Genomic DNA, 15,935 nt, shown 5'->3' on the forward strand with positions numbered 1-15,935 from the left:
TGTACCGTCATACCGGATGTGTTCCTCTCTTTTGAAGCAGCAGCACACAGGAACTTCTGTCTTTCTCAAGATGATCCACTTTTTCAAGCAGACATTTGTTCCGTTTAGGTAGATGAAGCCCTGGTTTGTCCAGACTCGGTAGTGTATCTGCTGCATCACCAAGGCACCTCTGTGCCTCTCTAACTCATGACCAGGCCAAGATTCCTGATAGTTTCATTAATCTCCTTGTGGTGGGGTTTGGGTTTCCTTCCTAGATCCTTCCTAGTTTCCCTTTGATCTGGTGTTGCATGAAGTTGAATGTAGAACAAAGAGAACAGAGAGGTGGAGGAGAACCTGAGGGAACAGGTGTGAGTGGACAAATGAAGGCAATTGGACAGGTATGGAGGGGAGAGGTTGTAGATGGACATCAGTGCATAAATTAGGATTTTGGATGGTTTCCTGAAATGGACCAAGAGCCAGTGAAGCTACTGGGGGATGGGGGTGATGCAAGCAGCACAGTACTGGACCAGCTGGAGTTTTTTGTCGCACATTTGTGGAAAGCCAAAAATAAGCTTTGGCATTTGATCCTCCAGCAATCAAAGGTCAAAGGAGGGTTGATTCAAAGCAACCTACTATAATACAACTATATTACATTGTATTACAGCTACGACTGCTCTATAATACCCTATTCAATTAATTTCAACCACAGGCAGAAACTATAGAAGGAAATACAAAATAGACTGAGGTAAGATATTAAAAACAATAGAAAGCGAATTCTCGTTGGCTCTGTGTGATAGGGAAGCAGCACAAACCAGGTTACTACTGTGAAGTAGCATGTAACTAGCATCTAAAAAGGCTTCTATTTACTTAAATGCAAGAAGGAAGGACAAATAATGGGCCGCGAATGGAGGACAAGGTTAAAAACAATTTGCTAACACTTCTAAAGTCTCCTCTGGACCATTTTCCGGTCTCAAGCCCAGATTAAGGATGTGGTTGGGTGTAGCGCTTGTAGTTCCACCCCACAGCCATATAACATCCTCGCAACTGCCAACAGTGACTTTCCTTATTTCGGGGTTGGCAACACTATGAGGGAGGGAGGAAGAAGACGATAATTTGCTGCTAACGTGTGTGTAAAGTATTTCTGTGGCTTCGTCCGCAGCAGCTACATGCTCATTGTTGACAATTCAGCTTAAACATTTGCCAGAAAACTTGAGCTTGGAGAGTGCATAAAGGTGCTGATGTCACAAAATTTTTGTGATTTAAAATATCGTTGCTTGATTGATCCTGAAGTAAGTAGTGTTTAGAGCGTCTGTAGAACACGAACAGTAGCAGAAATTAGATGTGGATTGGAAGTGGTGACAGGAAATGCATGTTTTGATTTAAATTGAGCTTCAGGTAAATGCTAAAAATGTCCTCTTCATGAACCAAGGCAATGGCCCTGCCGACCCTCACAACTCGGGCGCCCTCACAGTTCCAAAACCCTGGCGCATACATGGACTGGCAGCGGGAGCGGAGAGCTGAGAAGCAGCTTGATTTGGAGACACATGCGCGGTACCTGGGACGGCAAAGCTTTTGCAATGAGAGACATGATGTCTGGACCTCCAGATTCTACTTCTACAGGAGGTAATCGACTCGGAACCTCTGTGAATTTCATAAACACAGAAATAAATCGTTTGTGAGACTCCATGTTTTAATATATCCTTAAAGTCAATGTGCCATGTTAAACAACATATGAATTAGTTTACTGCTCTATTGAGGACAAGTAAAAATATCTCGTTAATTCTTCCCACTTGTCTCTTTTTTCATTGTGTGTTTTAGCATCTCACAGTACCATAAGCAACGTCTAAAAGAAGAGCGCAAGTGTAATTTGGAGCGCCGCAAGAATCAGATCCAGACTTTTCTTCAGGAGGAGATGAACCAACTAGAGGCAGAGCTCAGAGAGTTGGACCATGACAGGAAGACACAGAGAGGTCGGCACCGACAGAAAAAAGGGGAGCATAGTACAGAGAGACAGGAAAGTAGGGAAAAGGTGGGATATTTCTTCTTAATTCCTGCAAAATAATGAACTCTGGGAGAAGGGTGAACAGGAAATGTACAACCTTCACTTTTATTTTGCCACAGGTTGAAACAGAGCTGCACAAAGACCATGTTGTCGGTCAGTGGCTGAAGCAGTTGTCTGAGAAGAAAAAGGTAAAACAATAATGTCATATCAATCCAGCCACCAGATGTGTACATCAATGACATGTCCAACACACACTACCTGCTGCCTCCAGACATGTTTGCATGATCTCTTCTGTCTCTGACATCCTCTGTCTTTCCAAACGTGCAGTGGCAAGTGTCACAGCAGGAGGAAAGACGGTTTGAAAATGATTATGAGAGAACCCGAAATCTGGTTCTCGAGAGGATGAAGCAAGCAGGGCAGCAAAATAGGCCAGATGAGAAGAAGAGGATGGAAGACCTTTGTAAACACATGGAGGAACTGAAGCTAAAGGAGGTAGGAGATGTGTACTTGGAAGGAACTTTTTCTGCAACATGTGAAGTTACAAATTCATCAAATTCTCTCTTAGACAACTGAACTGAAGGTGGAGCAGAAAGCTCTGATGTTCAAGCAAAGGCAGCTCCAGAAGATAGAGAAGGAAATGAAACAAATGGAAGAGAGAGAGAAGAAGCCAGAAATGCAGTAAGAGAATGTCGTCCTAATAATGTGGGCTGATTTCCTAGTCTAGTCAGGCAGCCCTTTGATTGCATTTGTCCCAACAGACGATTCCTGGTGCGCCATTATCACACTCAGATGATGCAAAGAGCTGAGCAAGTGCAGGCAGAACTGGTTAGTCTGCTGAATTTCTTAACTTGTATCATGGACCTTTGACTTTCACACAAACATTAAACTCTTTTGTGCTGAACAGGAGGCTGAGCGTAAAATACTGGCAGCCTTGATGGAAGGTGAGGAAGAGGAGATGATGAAGAGGTCACACGGGGAGAGGGCAGTCGCTGACGTGGCCTGGATGGAGTGTGCGATCGAGGAGCAGCTTCAGATGGAGAGAGAGAGGGAGGCTAAGATCGAGGACCTGAACAGGTGAGTGCTTAGGTGCTGTCAAATCTGACTACCATCGCCAGTTAAACCAGGAATCTCATGTGATTCAGGCAAGAAGCTCAGCGGTTGTGGGAACAAGAGCCACAGAGGGAGAAAGAGAGAAAAGCAAGAGAGCTGCTCATGCAAAAGGTCGATTGTTTTAAACTCAAATAAAATGTTTCTCATCGTATTCAGCATTTAATCGCTGTACTCTGGTCTTCCTCGTATGAAGGTGCTGTCACATAAGCAGCAGCAGCTGATGATGAAGATACAGGAAAACCGCAAGGCTCAGCAGGAGTCGCGAAAGAGACGAGAAGAGCTAATCCACGAGCTAAACAGAGAGAAATCTTAGACACCAGAGAAAGAGGAGCAAAAAGCTGTCTATGATTGTGGTCTCAAGAGTTGAATCCTCAGGTTGGATCATCCTGCAAAGTTCTCTGCACAATATTGTTAGAACCTATTAAAATACAATTCCTTTTTATTGTCTCTATTATTATTGTTGGTGCAGCAGAAGCACCAGGAGCAATGGAGGAGCAATGCAGCACAGAGCAGGAGGAGGAGGAATTTCCACTCTCCTCACCACTGTGGCCCCAAGCTGGCTGCAAAATTCCTTCCAAATGTCAACGAAAACCAGGGTCCCTGGTCAGAGACAACATGCAGAGGAATCCCATGAAGGCAGAGGATCTACTGGGCCATCTCCATGAAATCCAGAGAGATGCGGGACCATGAAAATTGATGAGATAGAATTGATGTGAAATCAGTCTCTTGGCAGTCCAGATATATTCCAAGATTTTACAAAAAGGGCAATCTGGCCCCCTCCCACCAGTGCCTTCGCTCTTCCAGAGCCATGTTGATTGCTAACGAGTCTCGATTGCTAATTTTGTAATGCGTTGAGCTCAAATAAACTGGCAATGCAGGGTTTTAAATAACAGGGAAAAGGGGAATGTATGACTGAGGAAAGAGCCACAGCTGCACTGAATTGTCCTAAACTATGTTTTAACTAGATAAAACTACATTTCTCTGATTACCTTTAAACTACTTGTGCTATGAATATAACTCTTGAATTACATAATGAAAAAGTGACATTTTTTGCAATTTTCTCTCATTCTCTTAACCACTGTATCCCTTTGGGGATCAAGGGGAAGGTGCACAAAGGGTGAAGGCAGGGCCAGCCCTGGATGAGGTGCCAGTTCATCAAAGGGGGGAGTTTTGAGCTTTTTTGTGCTCAGTACCTTGCTCAAGTGTACTTTAGAAGAGTTCTTAAGCTATTCCGGCACATTCCCCCACTACCAGAACACCTTTGCTGTCTTGTTTGCGCTGGGGCTGGAACCAAGAACCATCCACCTTTCAGCTTAGTTCCCAACAGACTGAGCTACCACCACCTACAAGAAGTTTACTTCTTAAATTTGGAGTTTTCAACTATGCAAAACCAGTAAAACGTATTTCCACGGGCGAAGTAAAATAAGTACTATTGAGAAACATTGTTATCTAGCTGATTTACCACAGTAAACGTAGTGACTAAGTCACCAAACAAGTCTGCTGGCACAGTTAATGAGCACCGATATTCTATTGCGGTAACATTTTTAAACACGTGACTTTAGAATTAATAACTGCAGATAAGCGCACTCTCTGGCGTGACGACAGAGCTGCATCTCAGCTCGATTTGCAGTTTACAGAGTTTACAGAGTTTAGAGAGTTTACAACTTAACCAACCTCAACCCGGTCCGAGCCCGAGGGAGGCGGGTCCGAAAGGTGGGAGGCGGAGTTTTGGCAAGCTCGCAATTTACCACCGATTGCCCCGCCCCTACCGGAAGTGATGGCGCTCACTGCCTAACCCTTCGCCTTTACTGTAATGGTACACTTCCAAAACACATACAAAACTAAATACAAGTAAAATTACCACCAAAGAGAGACGATCGCTAGTAACTACAATGAGTAAGAAATCGGTTGACTTGCAAAAACGCACTTTTGCCAAGAAGATGGAATGTATATTGAGTGAATATTTAGGAATATGTACGGAAGGAAAAGTTTCCGAGTGATTTGAACACAACGGAGGACACGCCCCCTTTCCCGCACCCACAATGCAACGGGGTCGTGTATTAACATGGCGTCAATGGATGCTGTTTTGAACAGGGCCGTGAGATTTGGAAAATGTTATTGGAAGTAGGATCACAGACACAACCGAGCCACTTTACCAGACCGTATTTCTGGATCCTACTTAATTAGGACCGTGTTTGGCGGTGTTGAAATGGCCTTTCTCCGGTTTTATGGAGTGACTTCTTTGTGGCAAGTGTGCCACTGTTATTAATTTCCCGTTTGCTAGCTCGGTCAGGCGACCGGTCCACACGACCAACATTTGTCCGCGCTAACAGCAGAGGGGTTCTGTGGGGAGGCTTTGCCTTCTTTCAGCACAGGGAAACACACGCCTTGCTTTTAATGGTGAGCACTTCTTTCATTCGATGGCGTCTGAGTGGAAAACGTTGAAGTTGTGCCAAAGCTAAGTGGACGAGAGCTCGCTTCACTTTCATTTTCCCTAAAATGCAACAAGGTTCGCTGTCAACTGTCGATCCGGTTACATCGGATTATAGATGGGACAGGGATGCTTTGCTGCTTTTTCGAAGAGCTTAAACTGCTCCAAAAATTATAAACTACTGACGTTTTTATTGATTTCATATTTATAAATGCGAGTTCCTTCTGTCTTCCTTGTTCTGTTTTCTCTTTGAATCTAAAATAGAAAAGGGTCATTGGTTATGTGGTTTAATAGAGGAAACCTTTTTTTATTTTTAACCTGTGTTTTGCCACAGACTTGAGGTGTCCTGCTCGCTGGTCCTCCTTATTGTGCTGTCGACTCTGTTGGGCACAAGAACAACAGGACCAGAGGATGGATAAGTCCAAAAGTCCTGCAAAATTAGGCAAACAATCTCAGCCCAGAGGAGCCAAACCTTTGTCTAAGGAAAAGGCCAACAAAGATGGTCACACACACATGGAGGAAACTGTGACCACAACCAGGCGACAAGGAACTCTCAATGCTGTCAAGGAAGAACACAACCCAGGGAGCAGTGGACCAGGAAAGATGAGAGGGCGCTCCTCCAGGCTCACCAGGCTGAGCGGAAGAACAAATTTTGGGGAAAGCGGCAAAGGAAAAGCTGCCAATTCACATCAGCAGCAGGTTACAGAAGCTCCTGATTCTCCAGGGTCTTATTCTACCGATAGCAGCCCCTCGACATACAGAGAGACCGGCTCTCCTGTAGTCTCTGGTATGACTGAGAAAGACCTCAGAGAGCGGGCCGGGGGAGGTTGCTGACTTTAACTTGGGTCAATGGTGTTGTTTTACCGTCTGTAGGGCTGAAATCTGGCCCACTGGTGTGTGCGCCTGTGGAAGAAGGTGCAGAGGAGAAGCCCGTGGTGGAAGAAGGTTCCATAACAGAGCAACAGTTGGGTCTGCGACAGGCAGAGGAGCGTCTCTGCAGAGATTATATCCACCGACTGTTGAAAGTAAAGCAGCAAGCATCATATATGGTCTCCCTTTAGCCTTATATTGTAGTTCACAATGCAGGGACTGTTGCTTACATACATTAGCCTTTCGGGCATTAAACCTCACACCATTTTTCCCCCTCTGTATCTTTGTAGCAGTCCCCCGAGTATCCAAACTACCAGTATTTATGCAAGCTCTGTTCTGTGCACATCGAGAACATCCAAGGAGCACACAAGCACATCAAGGAGAAGAGACACAAGAAAAACATCATGGTTTGGGGATTTTAAAGCCCTCTTGCATTCAAATTCTGTGGTTATTTTTCTGATTGGCTATTTGAAGTGTTTTAATGTATCAGGAAAAGCAGGAGGAGAATGAGCTGCGGGCACTGCCACCTGCCTCTGCCGCCCACCTGAGAGCCTTGGACATCTCCATCCATAGAACTATGAGGCAGAACGGCATCTCCGAGGACGACTTTGGGGCCCGGAAGGCTGTCGTCACGACGATGGAGGAGATCATCCGACGACACCTCCCAGGTTTGGACATGTGCTCGGCCTTGAAGCTTTATGTTTGCCAAATCGCCACCAAATGAAATGTTCCTTTTGTGTTGTTAAGCTTGTTCGCTCCGACTCTATGGCTCAACACTTACGCAGTTTGCCTTCAAAACGAGTGACATCAACATAGACGTCACCCACCCGTCCTCGGTAAGTCTGCCGTTGTGATGCGTGGTGATGGAGCTTTGGTCTGTCAGCTGATCCTCTCGTGGTCTTTGTATCTGCTCAGATGACACAACCTGAAGTCTTAATTCAAGTTCTGGAGATCCTGAAGAACAATTGTAAGTTTTATTTTGCACATCATAAATTGAGCTGCTGTGACTGACGTTATCAACCTCATCATATCAGTTAAATGCACGTCTCTTCTTTTGCTTTGGTCCAGATGTTTCTTTTAATGCAGAAACAAGCATGTGTACAGTCAGTTTCCTGTTTTTCTGTCATTCGTGCAGCTGACTTCTCTGAGGTGGAATCAGATTTCCACGCCAAAGTTCCTGCTGTGTTCTGTCGTGACGTTAGCAGGTAACTCCTCCACCAATGAATAACAATTGTATGGAATGTCAGAGTAATGTCACGACTTCCCAGTCACGAATGAAGGTTGTGAATCAGGAATTAAATGAATTATGGCTTCTCCGCTATTTTTCTGCTGTTGAACTTGCGTTTCTCTGCAGCGGCCTGCTCTGTAAAGTGACTGCAGGGAACGACGTTGCCTGTCTGACCACCAATCACCTGGCAGCTCTGGCTAAACTGGAGCCCAGACTGGTTCCCCTGGTGCTGGCCTTCCGGCACTGGGCGAGGGTAAAGCTTCTTCTGCTGAAAGAGAAAGGCAGAGGGGATTGGGACTGATCCTCTTCCTGTGCTTTTCCTCCTGCTGTAGCTGTGCCACATCGACTGCCAGGCTGAAGGCGGCATCCCCTCATACTCGTTTGCCCTCATGGTCATTTTCTTCCTGCAGCAGAGGAAGGAGCCCGTCCTCCCCGTCTACCTGGGGCACTGGGTAGGTCAATGGGAAAACAAAACTGTCTTCTAATCTTGACACAAATAGGACAATGGACCTTCTTTTGTTCTCCTGATTATAAAAATACAAGGGAAAAAAATCACCTGCATTCAATTCACAGAATCTAACCAAGTAAAAGGAGGATCAGAATCACACCTTTTTAAATAATGGTCACTTTCTGTTAGTTTTATAATCACCCAAGACTTAATTTCTGGCAGATCGAAGGATTTGAAGTGAAGCATGTGGACGAGTATCATCTAACTGGAATCTCACAGGACATGTTTGTGCAATGGGAACGCAGACCTCCGACCTCCACGGATGGACGAGGGGAGAACCGCTCCGAGGCTCGAGGGGACGGCAAAGCCAAACCCGAGCAGATAAAACTAAATGATGCACAATGTTCGGAGGGTTTGGTGAGTCTGACAGTACATTTAAACTGGGGGGGTTGGCCCTGGTTACCACACGGGTTTTAACATGGCCTATTTTTCCATTAAAGTCTCGGCTAACCTTTGACCTGAGTAAGAGTGTGTCACTGGGCCAGCTGTGGTTGGAGCTGCTGCGGTTTTACACACTGGAATTTGCCCTTGAAGAGTACATCATCAGCATCCGCTTTAAGGGGCTCCTGTCCAGGGAGATGAAGAACTGGCCTCGCCGCAGGCTGGCCATTGAAGGTGAGCCAGCAGTCTGAATATGCTCCAGTAGGTCTTAAAGAGAAGCTGTATTCCCTTGTCTTTCCTCTCTTTTAAGATCCTTTTGCCTTGAAGAGGAATGTTGCACGCAGCTTGAACAGCCAGATGGTATTTGAATACATCCAGGAGCGTTTTCGTACTGCCTACAAATACTTTGCCTGCCCTCAGAGGAGGCACGGAGGGGGGGCGCTCAGAGGTCACCAGTTGGCCAAGCACGGCACAAAGGTGGAGGAACTTGATGGAGAGACTCCCATCAGGAACAAGGAAGATGGGGTGAAAGATGATCTCAGCTGTAGACTCACAGGGTTAACGGAGGATGAGAGTGACAAAGAAGATGGTGGTTCACATCTGTCCACAAAGATGGGGGAGAAGACTTTAGATACCAGCCTTATGGACATGGTTCTCAGTGATGAGAGCAAACCGTCCCCCTCCCCCAATGGGCTGCTGGACAGTGAAGAGGAGATGGGCAGCGTCACACGTCAGGACGTCCCATCAGATCACCTCCATTACGTGTTTGATAAGATGATCTTCACTGGAGGGAAGGTAACTGCAACAACCTCGTTGACTCTTTCTGAATATGTAACCTTTAGGAAATAAACACCCCCTCATAACTGCCGAGCCTGGGCCCTGTGAACTGAAACTACAGAAAAGCTCCGGCACTTTAGTAAAGGGGAGCGTCTCTAGCCCAGGATGTTCAGGGCTGCATGAAAGCAGAATTATTCTCATGATTGAAAAGCTTAAACATGGTTTCAGCCTCCAACGGTCGTGTGCAGCATCTGCAAACGTGATGGTCACCTGAAGGACGAGTGTCCAGAGGACTTCAAGAAGATCGAGCTGAAGCCTCTGCCTGCGATGACGGAGCGCTTCAGAGAGATCCTGGACGGGCTCTGCAGACTGTGTTACTGTGAGACATCAGCACTTTCTCTTCTCAACAGATGTGTGCACGTATAGAGGCCCCGTGGCCCTTCCAACGCGTCTGTTTGTAGGTTGGTTGGTTGTGTGATGCTGCAGCTCTCACTTGTGCTGTGTCTGTAGTTGAACTGTCACCGACACATGTTGAGCAGCAGAAGAGGGAGCAGATCCTTGCTAGTCTGGAGCGCTTCATCAGGAAGGAGTACAATGGTGAGCAATACCCAAGAGGAAACCTCACCATTCACCCTCATGATGAAAATGGCTTCCAGTGACAACTGAATGGACTAACCTGAGAGGAGCAGCATCTCTCTGGGATGTCACCAACAGCCTGTGTGCGTGCGTGTGTGTGTGTGTGTGTGTGTGTGAATTCACAGAGAAAGCGCAGCTTTGCTTGTTTGGCTCCTCCAAGAACGGCTTCGGCTTCCGTGACAGTGATCTGGACATCTGCATGACCCTGGAGGGTCACGAGACTGCAGAGGTAAAAGCATATTTTACACAGGTGACATTATGGAAGCTGGGGGGGGGGCAGGTGAATCTTTAATCATTCCTTTGTTTGAACAGATGCTGAACTGTAAGGAGATCATCGAAGGCCTGGCAAAAGTTCTGAAGAAGCACACAGGTGAGTGAAGTTGCCCTCACATCCGTCACAGCTCCATTCAGTGGAGGACAGAGTCTGACCATCAGCTCTCAACTCCACAGGTCTGAGGAACATTTTGCCCATCACAACAGCCAAAGTGCCTATTGTGAAGTTTGAACACAAACAGAGCGGTCTGGAGGGAGACATCAGCCTGTACAACACCCTGGTGAGTGACCCGTCCCAGCAGAACAGGCCTCCAGTGGCCACGCCCACAAACGTCGCGTGTGTGTGCACATGTGTGTGCAGGCTCAGCATAACACCAGGATGTTGGCCACGTACGCAGCTCTGGATCCACGCGTGCAGTACTTGGGATACACCATGAAGGTCTTTGCAAAGGTCTGAAGGACTCGTCTCTGGTGCCGCGCTGATGTCTTCACGCTGCCCCAACACTAACGGGCCTGTTTCTGTGCAGCGCTGTGACATTGGAGATGCATCCAGAGGAAGCCTCTCCTCCTACGCTTACATCCTGATGGTGCTCTACTTCCTGCAGCAGAGGCAGCCGCCGGTCATCCCCGTCCTGCAGGAGGTACCGACCCGACTGTCGCTTCCACTCAGGTCCTGAACAGAATGGGACTAAGGGGTGGTTTGTACTTTTCAGATCTTCGATGGTACGACAGTCCCTCAGCGGATGGTCGACGGCTGGAATGCCTTCTTCTGTGATGACCTCAGTGACCTTGTGAGTTTGGCGAGCGGGTCGTTGAACGCACCGTTACAGAAACATCTGATGGTAAAGATGGAGGAGAGGCAGCAGTTGTCCATCAGTCTGTCCTGTCCGCAGCACCAGGTCCTCTCCTCGCTGCAGCCAAACACGGAGTCGGTGGGGGAGCTGTGGCTCGGCCTCCTGCGCTTTTACACGGAGGAGTTCGACTTTAAGGAGCACGTCATCAGCATCCGGCAGAAGAAACGCCTCACCACCTTTGAGAAGCAGTGGACCAGTAAATGCATCGCCATCGAAGGTGCTGCGCTGGCGCCTGGCTCGCCTGCACGCCGCCGCCGCCGCCTTCTCCTCTCCTCTCCTCTCCTCTCCTCTCCTCTAACTCCTCTGCTCCTCCCTTCAGATCCATTTGACTTGAATCACAATCTGGGGGCTGGAGTGTCTCGTAAGAGTGAGTGTGTCCATCAGAGCTGCTGCGGCCTCTCCAAGAGTTGCATTTAATGACTCCTTTAAGTCACTGTTCATAACAACCAGTGTGACCTCACCTGGGAACACCTTTCTTTTACTCCCTGTAGTGACAAACTTCATCATGAAGGCTTTTATCAACGGGAGGAAGCTGTTTGGAACGCCCTTTTATCCCATCCCCAGCACGGAAGTGGTAGGTCAGCTGTGATGGGAGGGTCGGGGCCTCCTGGAGAGACTCATCACGCTGTGTTCTGCTGCAGGACTACTTCTTTGACTCCAAGGTGTTGACAGATGGCGAGCTGGCGCCCAATGACAGATGTTGCAGGATCTGCGGGAAGATTGGACATTACATGAAGGACTGTCCCAAGAGACGCAGGTTGGCTGAATAAAGAGTGAAGGCCAAAGGTCGGGTCAGGAACCTGAGCTGAAGCCTCAGATGGCTGTGATCCAGCAAGGGTTCCTCTCCCAACTGGGTTGGACCCTCTCTGGTCTGCAAACACTGATGGACACTCAGGATCTGGACTTCATTCAACCTTTTGCTTGTGCGGCAGAGTCAAGAAGAAGGAGAACGACAAAGACGAGGACGTCAAAGAGGAGGAGCGGGAGCTGAAAGACAGGCGTTGCTTCCAGTGTGGCGACCCGGGCCACGTGCGGAGGGACTGTCCTGAGTACCGCCACCTCAAGCAGAGAGCGGCTGCAGCCTCAGGTGTCCCCCAACACTCCGGGTCACAGTCACTCTTCCTGTGGTCACGGCCACCCATGACCCAAGGTTCTCTGTCTGGTTCTTCCCCAGCTCACGTGGTCCGGAACATGGGGGCCTCCCAGTCCCTCCCCATTCCCCAGGCGCCTGCAGATGGTCCCGGAAGGACCAGACAGTCCTCTGAATGTGTCAGTAAAAAGCTTTTGATCCCCACAGCTGTGAATGTTCAACCTTGATCAGAAGTGGAGTGACGGAGTGTCTGTTTCTCCCAACAGTCTGATAGTCGGCAGACCCCCCCGTACTCCCCACAGCCTGCAGCCGGCCCCCAGCCCTTGGCCCAGTGCTCCAGCTCCCCGCAGTCCACCCTCAATAAGAGCAGCCCTGCGGGTCCCGCCAAGCAAGCCAGCCACCCCCAGGTCCCCCTGCCCCGTTTCAGCTTCCCTCCCTCTAACTCTGGCCAGTACCACCCGGGGGCGCTCACTGCGCTGGGGCTTCTTCCCTCCCACCACCCAGTCCACCTCCCTTCCACCTCTTGGCCCATCCACGGTCCGGTCCTCACCTCATCCTCTGCCACCGTGGCCTCTCCGCCCGGCCTGAAATTCACGCTGCGCTCCCCCTCGGGGGGCGGCTGCCCGACAGGGGGCTCCGTGAGCAGCCCCAGCCCGATGAACCTGAATGACCCCAGCATCATCTTTGCACAGCCGGCAGGGAGGCAGCTGGGCGTGAGTGGGCCGGGACGGGGGGGACACTGGCACAACCCCCTGGCACAACCGGGCTCGCTGTTGGGCAACGGCACTGTGGTGAAGTCAGGTATTCACTGGGTGAACTGGGTCTATGGAGAGTCCTGGACTCGGATTAGTTCCAGGAAAGGTTCCTGTTGCTGAGCCAGCTGTGGTTGCTTGGCCTGGAGAGGAGTCGGTCTGTGCTGAGCTGCTTCTCTTCTCTCCTCAGATTCAGGCCAGCCAGCCCAGTTTGTAGGTGTGAGCCAGAGCCCACGCCTGTGGGAGCACAGCAAAGCCGCCCAGTCTCCGTCCTGGCCCTACCGGATGCCCCAGAACTTCCTCCAGCCGGGTAACGGAGGCTACCAGCCGGGGAAGGCCTACCTGAACCAAGGTGAGGAGCCTTTTCAGGTGGCTGCTCATCAAACCTCTCAGAATTCTCTCTCACGTCCAATTTTCTCTCCTCCTCAGGTTCTGTTCTTCACCCAAATCCAAACTTCCCGCTTCTCCCACAAGTCCGACATCCAGTAAATCTGAATTTTATCCAGCAGAAGAAATGAGGCTCACGTCCTTTTATTAATTAGATTTATGGTCAGTAATGCAACAAATCAATTATATCCTCTGCACCATTCGATCATGAGACTTTAAAATGTATTTTATCATTTTGTACAGTTTTTTATGTTTGATTTTTTTGTCTCATTACATTGATTTGTGATACAAATGTCAAATATTTTAATACCCCCATTTTTGCGGGGGTCCAAAAAGTGTTTTTATTTTATGTGTAAAGTAAGGAGGACAGATGTAAACCTTTATTTTTCTTAGCTGTATTCATACTTTGCTTGCCACAAGACGAAGGCTTTGGATAGATGTTTGTTTCAGAAACAAGCTAACGTGTAAATCTAACCGTGTAGTGCCAAACGCAGGTCCAAATAGAACAATAAAGCAAGGAAAGAAAAGCCAAACCTGATGTTTCTGTTGTTGCTCCGCACCCACAACTCTGCTCTCAGCAGAATCAGCCGTCGTTTCCAGCTTCTGGGTCGGACCCATTTCAACCACCCATTTTAAAGCTGAAACAGAACAAAAACCTTCAGACACTTTTGCTTTTTATACACTGAAACTAAAAGGTCGACTCGTCTGTGATTGAACTGGAAGTGATCAGAACCCAGCGGTCAGAACCCAGCGGTCAGAGCCCAGCGGTCAGAACCCAGCGGTCAGAAGAAGAACCCAGCGGTCAGAGCCCAGCGGTCAGAACCCGGCGGTCAGAAGAAGAGCCCAGCCATGGAAACCTCCAGACACGCCCTCTGGGACCTAACCTTGAAAAGTGGCCCATCGGGAAAGAAAGAAACCTTCAAAGGAGCTTGTTTAGGTGGATCTTCTGTCCACAGTTGGATCAGACCTGAACCTGTAGAACCTGAAGAGCTTTACGGGACGGGACACGGGACGGGATGGGACAGGACACGGGACGGGACACGGGATGGGACAGGACACGGGACGGGATGGGACAGGACACGGGACGGGACACGGGATGGGACATGGGACAGGACACGGGACGGGATGGGATGGGACATGGACAGGACACGGGACGGACACGGGACGGGACATGGGACAGGACACGGGACGGGATGGGACACAGGACACGGGACACAAGGGCTGTATTTTCAAGTTCTGCTCTCAGCCAGTTCAGAAATGGAGAAGCCTTCTGGAGAGAGGGCGAAACGTCAAGATCAGTCCAGTGGACACAGACCGTCCCTTGGATAACTGTGACCTGGATGAACCAGAACCTTCTACTGGCCGAGCTACCACAAAAGAATAAAGGAATTATAACAATTGAAAGAGAAATGGCTCCTCCTCACTCACAGGAGAGGTCGTCCCAGACTGGCCTGATGGACCCAGTCCACCTGGGTCCATCAGGCCCCAACATCCATCAGCTGTTGCTGGACTTCTGATATCAGTCAACACCTCCAGCTCTGGTTCTGATGATGGAATGCTGAATTGACCTTGAAGGCATTTTCATAAACAACACATCTGTGACATTGTTCATTGTTGTTTTAGTTGGCTTTTATATTTTTATTGGTCATTTCTGAGCAATTTGACATTTTCCGCCTGACGTATTGAAAGTTTTGATTTTAATGACTGTGTAAAATGTCACAAATTGAAAATCGAAATGATCAGGCAACCTCTTCTTCTTGTATAAAATGTCAGGTTATTTCTGCAGCGTTCACTCTAAAGGTCATTAAGACTCATGTTTTGGTTAGTTTTCACCGCCGCTGACCGGAAACGTCGCAGGTTCCTTCCGTCCTTTTTGAAATTGACTCTAAACGATTTTACCGCCCCCTCGCGGCCAAATCAATTAGTTATCAATACAAACTTAATTACAATATTTCTAAGAAAAGCGGAAATACACTAAATATACGGATCATTTCAGTATCATCTATATGTCGAGACTACCTAATAGATTGTAACTTAGTACTTGTGCACCTGCAATATTTAATATTTTCAGCGATTATTCATTATTTAACCATTTTTTCCTCTCCATTAAATCCGATTCTTAAAGCAAAAGTAGATTATTAATCTTACATTTTATTTATGGCAAATTAGCATTTTGTTTCAAATAATTTGTTAATCATTAAAAATGTATTTATTTGCATTATTTAATTTGTATGTATTTTTTTTAAATGTATATATTTTGAGGAAGATAGAAATTTTGACAGTTTCGCGACAGAAAAGTACTTTAAACCCAGAAAATCACTCTTCGTTCTAAATCACCGTTAAGCTCTTATCGTTAAAGCTTCGTGTTTTGAGCTCCACGGGAGGTTGAAAGAATTCTTAATTCCTCTCTGGGACCACACACAACCACGGCCCTGACGTTGCCGTGGAAACGGCTGTCGGAGCGGAGGGACGCCTTGGATGACGTGTGATTGGCCGAACGTGGACGTCATTCAGGCTAAATCTGCAATTCCATTGGTCACCTTTCCGCTGGCGCTGTGGAGCTGCACGCTGATTGGCTCATTTAGCCCCAAGCCCCGCCTCCGCTTCACACGGTCAGAGCGCAGCGGAGGAGGCGCTATCACAGCACCGAGCTGAGG

At 48.1% G+C, this 15,935-nt stretch overlaps 3 protein-coding genes across 5 annotated transcripts in view; all 3 read left to right on the forward strand.

Moving 5' to 3' along the window:
• Positions 1-634: 634 nt before the first annotated feature.
• LOC101063983 (trichoplein keratin filament-binding protein-like) lies at positions 635-4,121 on the forward strand. 2 transcript variants are annotated; one of them, XM_029828106.1, is made up of 11 exons: positions 635-724; positions 1,401-1,602; positions 1,798-2,008; positions 2,101-2,169; positions 2,309-2,473; positions 2,547-2,659; positions 2,740-2,806; positions 2,886-3,055; positions 3,124-3,202; positions 3,285-3,466; positions 3,561-4,121. In XM_029828106.1, exons 2-10 carry the CDS (start codon positions 1,412-1,414, stop codon positions 3,402-3,404), a joined length of 1,185 nt encoding a protein of 394 aa, XP_029683966.1. In that variant the 5' UTR covers positions 635-724; positions 1,401-1,411; the 3' UTR covers positions 3,405-3,466; positions 3,561-4,121. The 2 variants fall into 2 exon arrangements, with proteins under 2 accessions (XP_029683966.1, XP_029683967.1); XM_029828107.1 differs by having other exon boundaries at positions 3,564-4,121.
• Positions 4,122-5,117: 996 nt separating this feature from the next.
• tut4 (terminal uridylyl transferase 4) lies at positions 5,118-13,811 on the forward strand. The gene is made up of 30 exons (XM_011617721.2): positions 5,118-5,491; positions 5,857-6,309; positions 6,396-6,547; positions 6,683-6,799; positions 6,883-7,060; positions 7,140-7,228; positions 7,308-7,359; positions 7,528-7,597; positions 7,747-7,873; positions 7,953-8,072; positions 8,291-8,485; positions 8,569-8,743; positions 8,820-9,304; positions 9,515-9,665; positions 9,797-9,883; positions 10,048-10,151; positions 10,235-10,292; positions 10,373-10,476; positions 10,557-10,646; positions 10,723-10,836; positions 10,909-10,986; positions 11,089-11,266; positions 11,369-11,416; positions 11,541-11,623; positions 11,691-11,806; positions 11,982-12,136; positions 12,224-12,318; positions 12,406-12,940; positions 13,082-13,243; positions 13,321-13,811. The coding sequence occupies exons 2-30, from the start codon at positions 5,934-5,936 to the stop codon at positions 13,407-13,409; spliced, it is 4,383 nt and encodes a 1,460-aa protein (XP_011616023.2). The 5' UTR covers positions 5,118-5,491; positions 5,857-5,933; the 3' UTR covers positions 13,410-13,811.
• A 2,071-nt stretch (positions 13,812-15,882) lies between these two features.
• rhpn1 (rhophilin, Rho GTPase binding protein 1) overlaps positions 15,883-15,935 on the forward strand; it is a 9,763-nt gene continuing 9,710 nt past the window's right edge. For both annotated transcript variants that reach the window (XM_029828092.1, XM_029828093.1), the window contains exon 1: positions 15,883-15,935. This exon is cut by the window's right edge and continues 107 nt beyond it. The gene's annotated coding sequence lies outside the window, so the exon portion shown is untranslated.

Source organism: Takifugu rubripes, chromosome 20, assembly GCF_901000725.2.
Source record: "Takifugu rubripes chromosome 20, fTakRub1.2, whole genome shotgun sequence".
NCBI classification, from domain to species: Eukaryota; Metazoa; Chordata; class Actinopteri; order Tetraodontiformes; family Tetraodontidae; genus Takifugu; species Takifugu rubripes.

Bases quoted from the DNA above. Each gene is read 5' to 3' on its own strand.
- tut4 (XM_011617721.2), top strand. From the start codon at position 5,934: ATGGATAAGTCCAAAAGTCCTGCAAAATTAGGCAAACAATCTCAGCCC. The intron at 6,310-6,395 runs GTATGACTGAGA...TACCGTCTGTAG, and splicing joins CGGCTCTCCTGTAGTCTCTG to GGCTGAAATCTGGCCCACTG. The intron at 9,305-9,514 runs GTAACTGCAACA...ACATGGTTTCAG, and splicing joins TGATCTTCACTGGAGGGAAG to CCTCCAACGGTCGTGTGCAG.
- LOC101063983 (XM_029828106.1), top strand. From the start codon at position 1,412: ATGGCCCTGCCGACCCTCACAACTCGGGCGCCCTCACAGTTCCAAAAC. The intron at 2,474-2,546 runs GTAGGAGATGTG...ATTCTCTCTTAG, and splicing joins AGGAACTGAAGCTAAAGGAG to ACAACTGAACTGAAGGTGGA. The intron at 2,660-2,739 runs GTAAGAGAATGT...TTGTCCCAACAG, and splicing joins GAGAAGAAGCCAGAAATGCA to ACGATTCCTGGTGCGCCATT.